The 12,641-nt window shown below is 41.9% G+C and overlaps 1 protein-coding gene across 1 annotated transcript in view; it reads left to right on the top strand.

Annotated features, from left to right (window-relative positions):
• RHBDD2 (rhomboid domain containing 2) overlaps positions 1–9,544 on the top strand; it is a 52,151-nt gene extending 42,607 nt beyond the window's left edge. The window contains exons 3-4 of the mRNA XM_069226730.1: positions 6,651–6,801; positions 8,178–9,544. Coding sequence (XP_069082831.1) covers positions 6,651–6,801; positions 8,178–8,541 — 515 coding nt within the window. The 3' untranslated portion in view covers positions 8,542–9,544. The remainder of the gene's footprint in view (positions 1–6,650; positions 6,802–8,177) is intronic.
• Positions 9,545–12,641: the final 3,097 nt, after the last annotated feature.

Here is a 12,641-nt window from a genome sequence, read left to right as displayed (position 1 = left end):
ACTGCCACTATGGACAAAAGGCGAAACGGGAGACGAAATCTCGTGCAGTCATTCACATAGTGACCAAATGGACGTCTTCTCCTGAACCCTCAGGCCAAGTCACCAAACCCTGACCACCAACCACCATCATCAATTGATTGGAAAGAACTGGATGTAATATTACAGGTGAGAGCCAGTAGGAAATCTCTCCAGCGGCTAGAAAGAAAACTGTATATTAGGACAGAAATTCACTGCCACCGCCACCAGTCGCCCCTGGCCCTGGTAGGCATTAGCTTTAGCGACCCTCACCATGGCTTGGAGTACACCTTCAGTGTATCCCTTTTCAGCAGAGCTGGACTGTGTTGTCAAAAATCTTTTGTGTAACACCTTCAGTGGGCTCGATCATTGTCAAGTCCACTAAAAGATAAAGGTAAAAGGGCCTTGAAATGGCAAGACAGGTTGGCACTTTTTAAAACATTTTTTTACAACCCATGAAGTGGACAGACTGGCTGATTTACATTTGTAGATTTCTGTCAGAATGGTGATCACTCCTTAGGTACTAGCAGCCACGCCTTTTTCACAGACCCTGAAACATGATTTTGCTAGACAGGCTGCCCATTTGAAAAGCATAGCCTTAACAGCTCGACACTACAACGACATTTGCTTTCACCCCAAAACAACCCGCTCTTCCCGTCTTCCAACCTTAAACTTTCAACCCTACACCATGCTCTGCAGCTTCACCTCCCTTAAAAGCAAGAGACCATTCTTTGACAGAGTCGTGTCCTTGGAAACTTTGAGTATACGAAGAACCTCTGCCTAAAAGTTGCAGTGCGTTCTTGTGATTTACCGGCAGAGGGCAGCACTGCTCAGTCAATTAACCTGTTTGCTGAAGGTGCTCGTGTGTCTGTACTCGACTAGCCACTAATGAGAGCCTTTTTATCATGTAAAAACACAGTACAGTAGAAGGTGGACCGTGCCTGCAAACTAAAGATTTTAAAACTACTAGGTATTTTCTCCATGTTAATTATGAGTGACTTGAAGACGTCTGACATTCTTATAACTCTACTTCTTATTGGTTACATTATTTATAAACCATGTGGTCCTGGTTAGCTAGTCTCCATTTCACGATGCGGGTAACTATGGATACTTATCGATCTGGTGCAAAATGCAGAGAGGTGCACAGCCACATTACGTGTTACCCAACCAGTGCCTAACATGTTACCACATTAGATATATAGAATGTGGCTCATGTATTTCACAATAACCTAATAATCCATATAGGAAAGAATAAAGTGATGGAGAAATTATTTAGGAACAAGTCGCCTTCTTTGTTGGTTTCATTGTTATGTGGGGAACATGCAATTACACTCCAGCCAACATATTTCCCAATTGTCCCTATGCCATTATGCTGATGATTGAATGTTGAGCAGGAAGTTGGCGCTCTACCTTAGCATGAGCTGGTCTTAATAAAAAGCTCTCTAACTTGGAATGTTGTACCTTTTAATGTGAGAAGTGCTTAAAGCTAGAAAGGCGATTGTTGTTCAGCAATTGCAAGCCAAACGTAACCACAAAACACCTGTTGGCTAGATTGTGATTACTCGGTCTCCACCTACCAATAAAACCATTTAAATAAACTTAACATTTACAGATGTTTACATCACTTATATTTCTTCTCATATGGAGAATTATGACGTTGTGAATCATGAGTTGTTTTCTATATGTGTACGTTAATTAGTTGTTAAAGCTCATCTAGTAAATCTGGTGATGGAAGTCTATCCAGAAGCATTTTGGATACTTTTGATATAACATATGTATCCTAGTAGGGAGGAGGTGTGGAATCAAGAAGCTCTTACCTGAGAGATGCATGACTTGTGCCATTTATCCCAAAAGAGAGTATTTCCATCAATTGTAATCCTATTGATATACCACAAAGACGTCATCGGGCACAGTGCCAATTTTCTTGTGAAGCTTTAGTAAAGTCTGGGTAGTAACAAGTGAGAATCTGCAGTTTGAATTTTTGTATTTGTAACAATAGATACGGTTTGATTCGGAATTAATAAGAGTTTTTTTAAAATTTCCTGTCACATTGGAGGTTTGGGCAGAACTGGCTGTCCTAAGTAGGAAGTATGGTACGTTAAGAAGTTTTACATAACTTAGGGGTATGACCCCAGCAGTCAGTGATAATGTGGCGGAAGTATCGCCAACAGGCTGCAGCCAACCCGCCAATTTACCATACCGACAGCCATAGTGGTAGCAGCCGCTGGGCTGGAGATAAGAATCTCCAGCCTGGCGGCCGCTATTGTACAGCTAGCGGTGTCATGACCCTGCCTACCGACATGGTTTTTGTGGCGTTCACAGTGCCACAAAAAACATGGCTGTATGCCCTACCAGTGACGGGGAATTCCTTCCCTGTCACTGGTAAGAGGCTCACCCCCCCCCCCCCCCCCAACACTCCCCAGATGTCCCCCACCCCCCTCCATCCACGCCCCCCACATTAACACACGTTCGCAGACACGCACCACGCATACATTCACTCACTCATACAGGCATACACGCATTCATTCACACATGCATCCATTCATTCTCGCACACATCCGTACACACATTTACACACTGACACGCATTCACATTTCCATTCATACACACATTCTCACACATGCATGCACACACACAAACACACAAACCCCCCCTCCCCCTCCCCTGTGGGTAACCCAATTTATCTGCATCTAGGGGTCTTCCGGCAGGGAACGGGATGGGGCGCTGCTACCGCCAGCAGCACCCGCCAGCAGAACACTGCCAGGCCGTATTATTTTTCATAATACACCTGGTGGCAGTCTACTGGCGTGGCGCTGCTGGTGGTAGCTGCACCAACTTAACACCATCCGCCAGTATGGCAACACCCGGTTTTCCACCCTTCTTGTGGCGGAAATCCGGCTGTCGTCATAATTTGGTGGACGGATGTTAGCTGCAGTGACAGTCTTGGCGGCCGTTGCTGTGGCGGTATGCGGCATTTACCGCCAGTGTCTTAATTAGGGCCTTAGTCTCTTCGTTGCTATATGGTTGTTGGGATAAGTTTTGGATTTCTTGTTTTCCACAGGAAGTTTGAGATGAATGTGTCAATAGATTGAAGAAATCATTTGACAGACAGATCTGGAACATACTGAGAAAGTAGTTCACCATAGGCATCACATCATCTTCATTGTTTCCTTTCTTCCCCGCAAAGTTCTGGTGACCAGGAATCTAGAAGAGCATTAATCTTGGTGATCATTATTTTTTCAGGACAAATGGCACATTCATGTACATCATTGGCAAACTAAATCCCCAGCGATTTCAGATTATATGGTTGCCAGTAGAGGTATGTGTCACCTAGTACATCTGGGAAACATAAAGGTTTTAGGGTATGAACCTCTTATTTGCCCTTATTCAGGGTATACACCCACAGACTCGACCATGCACATGTATGATGTCAAATTGTACAGTAATAGAATGGTCAGATTCTGGTGTGAAAATCAGGGAATCATCAGCACAAGCTGCTGATTTTCTATACCCGATTACCAAATTGGATAATGGACAAGGTATCAATATTTCTGATCGTGGCTGGTTAGAGTGAGATCAACGCCAGGAAAAAACATTGTTGAGCCCTGTCTCATAACCTGTCCTAAGACCAAAGATTTCCAACGAAGTACCATTTCCTCCAACTTTATCTCTTGGACCATCTCGATAAATGCAACCCTGAATTTGAATTTTGTTATCACTGAGAGCAGGACACACACACAGTACTGTGTTGAAACTGCTGCAACCTTCAGTTCTATAGCAGCCGTTGACGTATCAAAGTATTTAGCTTTTTCAATAATGTGGAATTGACAGTTCAGTATCTCCCTCTGAAGAATCTGGTTTGAGATGGGAGCATAAGAATATGTAAATATTTTTCAGTCTGCTAGCCAGAAGTTTGGCTTAAATGTAGCAATGTATATATTAGCCTATTGTTCTTTAGGAGGATTGATCTTCCTGATGTATAACTACAATGGTAGCATTTGCAGCAGAATATTTTCATTTGCCCATTACAGAGCAGTGTTGAAATAGATCATGATGGCCGGGTACAGATAGTTTCTGGGGTACCTAGGAAAGATGCTTTCCCTTTGTGCATGGGCCAAATTGCCTATCGAATTGCTTAGGTATTTAAGGGATTACTAATACTCTGGTTTCCTTTGAAAGTGAAGGAATGTCAATGATATCGAGATATCGGAACAGAGGTCATGGATGAATATCCGCTACTGCCTAGTAGTTTTGGAATAGCCATGCTATTTCTGTGTCTTTCTTTTGGGAGCGTTGTTTTTATCTTTAATGGTAGAGATAATTTGTGATCTAGCCTCCTTATACTTCAGGTAATTTGCAAAATATTTACCTGCTTCAATTCACGTTTTTCTGTACTTATAAATGTTTTGCCAAATTCCAACTCTTTCACGAAATATATGGTTGTATTAATTTTAAAGGTGTTTATAAAACCCATTCACCACTACATTGCCGGTTATATAAATGAGCTGGGGCTCCAGCAGTTGATTAGACAGTCTAAATTAATGAAGTTATTGTGTTTATTGTTGTGTACCATCATACTCATTACTGTTTTCAATCTCGCTTTTCAAAGGTGTCCCACAGGATCTGAGCATGTGATTGTGTTCGTGATTTGAAAGAGTCTGGATCATTCACAAGCTCTTTGTTCAGACTTCAAATTTTTGATTTGGTCAGTGGATTGCCCAGGGTGTATAGGAGATGACAACACTTATTTTCTTGTCTCTTCTGTTAGGATTAGATGGACCCCATCCACTAGGATGCAATTTATTCTAGAATAGCTTTGGTGTGAGAGTGGATCTGTAGCCTCCAAACATAGTTCAGTTACAGGTGAGAACTTTGATTTACAATTCCTTTATGGAATTTTGATGGATGAACTTGGTTTTGCCATTGTTTCCAAACAATCTCATCCACAAGGATCTTAAAGTGACTCGTAAAGATTACATTTGGATTTTTGGGTACTGCTGCAATTTTTGTGTTTAGATGTACCCTAGATCTAGATTGCCAGGTGTAAGGCTATGTATGTTCATGATGTACGAGTCTTTAAATCTCTACAAAGTTTAGTGAGGAGCCATGAATGAATGGATAAAAACAATGTATAAAGCGCACGTCTACTCCAAAACTGTGTACCGGCACTATGCTGCTAAGATCAGAACAGTCATTCACAGTAAGTTCCACGAGAAAAGATGTGTTTTTACTTCTTCTTAAGGTGAGCCTCACAGTGGGTAGCAAGCAAAACGAGCAAAAGCTCATTCCAGGCCTTGCGAGCCAGCACCGAAAAGGAGTGCATGCATTTATTAATTCATTATGTTCATGACATACACGTCTTTACCATCTCTGCAGAGTATGAGGAGCCATTTCCCTTCATCAGATTACAACCTAATCACAGATTTTAGGTTTTCTTTGGAGGTCACAGTGAAGACTCAATTCTTCTTCTTGTTTCTAGGCTGTGAGTCCTTACTGGACTTTGCTCTTGCTCTACCTTCAGGCTCAGTCTTTTTTTCTTCTGACAGATCAGCCGTTTGTCATCTTGTGTTCATCTAGTCTTACTCTGTAGTTCGAAAGAAAGCTTAAAGAATGAAATCTTTAGCACTCCATCGTGATTGTTGAACCCGCTTTTTCCTGTTCATTTCTTACATATTTGTAGATACATGTGCAGCAGTGCACTTTAGATGAAATCTATGTATGAAACGTAAAAATAAATACATTCTATGATTGGCAAGCTTAAGCACAGCACCATTAGGCAATAATGCAAATATGTTCAGGCAATGTTTTCCCATGTGGGGCACTGAATGTTATCGCTTTCAGTATGCCACTGGACTGTCGAAGACACTAATATCTTAATTGTGTTGACATGTAGGAGGTCTGTTTGCCAAGATCAGCATGACTGCAGGATCTACCACTACAGCTTTCAGTAATACCAAGGGAACGGTAACTACCTTGTACTGCCCCACGAGTGCCTCCTTCAGAAAAGTGTGGGAAGTGACGCCCCTGCAGGCCAGGGGAGTAGGATACAGTCTATATAGTTACAGCAGCCTGGGCAGCAGAGCATGGTTGTGCGTTCTTAAATGGTTCCAGGTAAAATAGGGACTTGGATCAACCTCAAATGGAATCTGAAGCTAAATTAGCCTACGTTTGAGGCTTACCTTATGGGTGTAAAAACGCATCTTTAGTACATACTCATTGCTCTGATGTTCTTGCGGGACTGACATTGAGAGCCCTCTGTGATCTGGAAGGTGGTGTCCTAAGCTCAAACTGATATGTCGACCCTTGGGCACTCCAGCTGAACAATCTGTTTGGTGTGCTTGGGATTCCTAAACCTACCCCAGCTTTCTACACTTTTGCATCAGTCTGTTCCTTCTCTGTTATAATGGATTCTAGTAGGCGCATCGGCCTAGACAGTGCTTAGTGAATGTGATTCAAACATGCCATCGTGATTGATTCCAGCAGCCAGGCCCCCATCAGAGAGCTTTATCCATCATCAAACTTTATTCGGTCTCGAGGATGACCACAAAACCACACTATTTAAAAGCAAATAAAAACAAAGAGCTTTATTTATGTTTGAGTTTGATCGTTGCTTCCCTTAATGTACTCGTGCTCAGATGGCCTGGGAGGATGTTCTTTCTTGGATCTGTCTGAGCCGGTGGTCACCAAGCTGGATCGTAAGCTCCCCTTCAGCGCATTGAGGAGAATACCAGCCTTAAAGTACGTCCCCGGATCAACAGCAGAGCGGAGGGCTGCCCAAAACCGAAAGTAAGTCCAGTACTCTTTCTTATCAAAAAATGCAGCAAGCTAACCTTTTGGTAATGGGATTGAGGCTGGTTGATGAAAGCGCTTTAATTTACACTGCCACCAGCATTCTGTGTAGAAATGATAATTTCAGATCCTTGGAGCTGGACTTTGTTCATTTACAATTGAAAAGATTGGACATTATAAGCAACAAGGGTCGAGGTGAAGCACAAAATTCACTCTAGGTGTAAATATGAAAATGATGGGGTTTAGATAAATGGACAAACGCTCCCTTTTTACGCCTCTCACAAACAATAGAGATTTTAAAGTGCTGGTAGGCGTGGCACAAAGTTGAAAGTTAGTGACAAAATGTCTATAATGCTGTGTACTCATAACTCTATTGCACAATTACACCAATACCCATGTGTTTCAGACCTTCAGAAAGTGCGATTCAACACCCCGGGGTTATTTTATAACAAATTGCGTTTTTTTTACTCGTCTTTTCCTGTAATGGTTTGCTTGGGTTTGCATTACACTCTGCCTGTTTTACAAAGGTAAATTTGGGGCATTTGTCCGTGTTTTTTGACTTATCAGAGAGTTGTTCCTTAAATACCACATTACCCACTGTGCAGCTGCACCGTGTCTCATAAGCTTTTGCTTTATTGATGTGCATTCTTAAATATCAACACTGCTGTTATTCATTTATTTTATTTTGAAAACGACTAATTCCACAAAACTAAATATGCATGTTTCACTAAATTAATTAAACTCCTGAGGGACACGTATAGAAAAAGTGATGCATTGTGTTGAGAATATGGTGTATTCCTTCAGCGTTCAGAGATCGAGTTGAAGGCTGGGCATTTATTTGACCCACACTGTGTTCATGGGCAGAGGAAGATTAATTGCACTCTGTGTCTGTTCCGTAATATAAAACTGGGAGTTGTTTGGTGGTCTAGTCTATTTGGATTGCTCCGTCTGCGTCTTCTTTGCATTGTCCTTCTACTAAATAATTCTGTTTTAACTAGTTGAACATTTCATGACACAGACATAATCTGAGAGTCACCCAGGCAATCTCGCTTTCTGACAGCTTTTCACAGTTCTCAATTTACCTTTGAGAGTAAGACCTGAGATGGTAGCATGCACACATCAATATCGTCACTGTCCTTCTGGGCCATTGCTACACTCCAAATTAACCTTTTTGGGAGCATTCTATTCGAATACTGATTAAAATGGGTGAAAACATTCGTTTACATCTGCCATACCTTGTGGAGTAGTTTATTTAGCCTTTTCTAGCTGTGTGCTTGTCTAGTAAGACAGCCATCAGGGCAGATTTTCCAAATTATAAGTGAATAATACAATATAATGTATTCATTTTTTTCTGATTTGACTTATTTTTTCAGATTGAACCCTCCTCCAGGCTCTTACCCCACTCAGCAGTATTATCCGTACCCTTCACAAGGGCTTCAAGGATCAGCTATGCCTGGATTGGGGCACAGCCATGTGCCTATCCAGCATCACCATGGGCCACCTTCTTACCAAGCCGGGGCACCGCATTGGCCATTTCATGGACCCAGTTCTCTGCCAGCCCAAGGGCACTGCTGTAGCCATTCACATACAAGTGCCTCACCCGGAGGGTACCCTTCAGCACCTTGGACAGCCCCTGTGAGTGGCCACACTGAAGTCTTGCAGCACCATCAGACTGTTCCTCCATCAGTAGACTCAACAACGGCACAGTTTGGGCTCACTGGTGTAGAGACCCGCTAGGACTCTCTTAGGAACCCAACAGAGACTGCCTTTACTTGTTGGCATCCGAGAGGTCCATTTCTTGAATGCAGCAACAGCTCCAACAGTGCACCACCAAGGCTTAGCGTGATAACTTGGGCTCAGCGAACATGGCTGGTTTTCATCAGAAGTACATATCACAGCATTGCTGAGGTGTCGGATGGATAACATGTTACAGGATTTGAAACACTAATGAGGAGATAATGCGCCCATGGCTACCTGTCTTGTCATGTTTAACTGTGAAGAAATTTAATGTAATCCAGCGGCATGTTGGCATAAATAGCAGAGCAGAACATATTGTGCATGTGAGTCTGTAATTTAAAGAAACACGCCCACACACGGGTGCAAATGCCTTGGGGCTGGCCAAGGGCCTATCTTACTTATCAGTCATTAAGCCTTCTAGGTAATCACAAGCAGAAGACTCACACAGCTAAAAAGTGAAGACTATGTCGTTGTTTTTACTGCCTACATACATACCTTTCCAAATTAAAAAAATATATATTTTATGGCCACGTGCAATGCCTGTTAAACCTTTACTGCACATTTAAGGCTGTGTACCCTGAGCTAGGGTTCTAAGTCTCATAATCCTGTGTGCAACATCTCCCGATTAATTTTAAATCACGAAAAGCAATGCATGGAATCCAACGAAGACTATATAACTGTATGTAATGGTTTTACATGTGTGGTTTACGAATGCAGCAGTAAGTAATATTTTATGGTGTGGTTGTGGGACTTTTGTTATTCTGCTTTACATCCACACACGTAATGGACAATGTTTTTTAAGCTGAATAAAATTGAATGTTTTGACTTATTTTAGACTTTATTGCACTACTGTCATTGTTATCCTCTTGTCCTTAAAGTGTTGTCTGGACATTGTTCAGTGTGAATGCCATTACTGATGTAATTACTGATGCCTTGCACCTTTTCTCTGCGGTAGTGTCCTTAATACCAAATGTGTCTCTATGATTAAACAGCTACTACTTTACGCTAAATGATGATTTTAGATTACTATTCGAGAAAGCTCTAGGATAGGAATAATGTTGAGTCCTCTATCCATACATTATCTAACACCAAACGCACATTTTAACAGTGATTCTCAATGCTTTTCTGTTAGCAAAATGGTGCAGTCTTTTTGTTTAGATTCTAAAATGCCACTGCTAAATTCTCACACTTTCCTCTCTTGAGTTCTGCCAGTGACTGTGTAGTGAAGCTATTCACACGCATGTTATTTTAGCCTTGGCCTGCAGCTTGTGTTCTATCACTTTTAGGCATGCTTTTTTATTTTGTTATATATATTTTTTTAACTGAAGCCTTCTTTTAGTCGAGATGTTTTTATTATTTTAGCAACTTGTCTTTTACACAGACTTCTGTTATTCTTTTCTCTGCACAATATTCTCAGGCTGTGCTCTATCCGAGGTTGTAAGTGATAAGTTACAAATTATTGCCGGTACAAAGCGTTCATCATGTCCCCAACTCTTATACATAGAAATATACGTGGTGTCACATCCGGGCAGTTTTCTCAGAACACCAGATGTTTTATTATAAAACACCTCAGTGCCCTCCACACAATAGAGGGGAATTCAACTAGTTGCCATCGTACACTCTAGGTCACCTTTGCAAGTTTCTGCTGAGGCCTGATGTAGTTTCTCCTTCCATGTGGGATAATTGGCGGTAGACCAACAGGTATACGGCATGGGGCTCTCCTACGGGGCCTGATAGGCAGATTAGGGCTCACACTGCCATGCTCCTGTAGGGAATCTTAGTAGTGCAGGTAGGGATTTTTAGAGCCATTGTTTTGACAGTATGGTGGGACTATTCCTATGTTTCACTTTCCTTGTCACTGCCGTGCTTTTATTATGTTTTATCATCCTCATAATCATCCTGCTTTTGTTTTGCCATTGTATGTGTGAGACATATGTGACTGAGAGAACGGGGTAAGATCTGTTCCACCACGATTTTCCTGAGATGCTACGGACAGCCACAAATCACCTTTTACTCTTGGGTACTGGTGAGGTGCTGCTAACTGTCTGGAAGGGTTAGGCCGACAGTTGTCACATGGCACAGGATCAAACTCAGTCCCCCGCACCCAGTAGTTCTGCTGCCCAAATCCAGCAGTCTTGTTACTGTAACAAGAGTCTCTACGACATGGTGTCTCCAATGTTGGTTAAGTACTGAATTACAGATCTCCCCAGTATCTCTGTCTCAGTACATGCTAAAGACAACCTTATTATCTTATATGGAGACGTCCGTGGTGTTGGGGATATCCTCCTCAGCTAGGATAGGTAGTACCTATTTTGAATATAGGTTGTTCAAGCTTGAAACTTTAAAATGATTAAATCTCCAATTGATGTCCCTATCTCTGAATTATACAAACTTTGAAACATGGAGGAACCCCCAATGGGTTGTAATTGCAATAAACATTAGGCTCCCTCTCACAAATCATTTAATAAATAATGGCCTCACTGAGGAGGGAGGAGCCGTCACATTTGTAGTTGAGGTAAATGCAGCATAAAGAACTGACATTTTTTTTACCTGGGTCAACTTTCCTGCAGTGGTCGGGAGCACAAGTGTATTTAAGCACTACACTATTGCTAACACACCTGCACAATAAAGACCTTATGCATACTTAGAAATATTTCTATCTTATCAAGAACATCAAAATTGTCTTGACGACGCCCTACCACACTACAGGATGTTACACACAACGTTAGACTAGGTCCTTTAAGTAATAAAGGCTCTACATGGCCACAGCTGGCCACATATACACCACACCCGAATGCTAGCACCGTGGCGGTAGCAAGAGTGCGCCACCTATATAATGATTTAGTACAAGTAAATAGACGCTTAATACAATTTGTGATGCAAACATTCAATACTGTCCCATAAAGGGCTGCTCCAGCTCAACCACATATGGTTACGGCAGGAATCAATCTTGCGACAGTACATTTGTTCAGGGGTAAAGTACCCACCGAAAGTGAAGAATTTCCATTTTGGCTAGTTCAAAAAATAATCACTTTGGAAGCAGTGTTTCCCCATACGGGACCCTAAGATAAACACAGGATTCTCCCAATGTGCTTGCAGTTCAGGAAGGTTCCCCCAGTAGACAACTACACCACATGGGATGCAGTATTTGCTGAACTCTATACTACCACACACTGCACCAACACTTGCGAATCTTCTGGAAGTGTTAAAACAAATTCAAGACGTATACTGGGATGCCCCAGCCCTAGACTTGGGGATGCGACTTATGTGCAACTTTGCCACAGTATTCTCAATAATATTAAGTAACAATAAAGAGGAAGCAGTAGTTCTGGCTGTCCTCATGCGGCTCTGGGATATTCCTGTACAGGATCAGGAGTGCGAGCTGCCAAAGATATCGCCAAAACTTATTCTAGCATAGGTTGGGATGCTTGGGAGCCAGACCGAGTAAACCACAATTACAAGGTAAATCCAATATGGATTCTACCAAGTAAGCAACAGAGGGTTCTTAAAACACTGGGATAAACCAAAAATAAAGATAATATAAAACAGAGAGGAGAATCTCCGCAGCCGGAGACCTCTGATAAACAATATCAGTACCTGCAAACTGATACACCCCAATCTCGTTCCTTTCAGGACTCACCGGATAAACGAAGTGAGAGTTGGGTGTGCCGAACAGCGAAACAAGTACATGAAACGAAGAAAAGATTCATGATGCTCGGCTGAAACTTCTAAAAAAAAAAAAGGAGAAACCTCCCTAACAGAAACAACAAATTAAAAAAGAAAAAAAAAAAGGTGGCAGTTATTTCGGCCTGATAGGCAGAGTAGGGCTTGCACTGCTGTGCTGTTGTAGGGAATCTTAGTAGTGCAGGTAGGGATTTTTAGAACCATTGTTGTGAGAGTATGGTGGGACGTTTCCTATGTTTCACTTTCCTTGCCACTTCTTTGCTTTTATTATGTTTTATCAGTCTCATAATTGCAATACATGCCTTTTCATGTAGAATGCAGTTGATTCAATAAAACCTACTGAACCTCATCCTGCTTCTATTTTGCCTTTGCATGTGTGAGACATATGTGACTGAGGACGGTGTAAGATCTGTTCC

Source organism: Pleurodeles waltl, chromosome 3_2 (genome assembly GCF_031143425.1).
Source record: "Pleurodeles waltl isolate 20211129_DDA chromosome 3_2, aPleWal1.hap1.20221129, whole genome shotgun sequence".
NCBI classification, from domain to species: Eukaryota; Metazoa; Chordata; class Amphibia; order Caudata; family Salamandridae; genus Pleurodeles; species Pleurodeles waltl.
The sequence above is the reverse complement of the archived record's forward strand: the minus strand, read 5'-3'. Positions and strand labels throughout refer to the sequence as shown.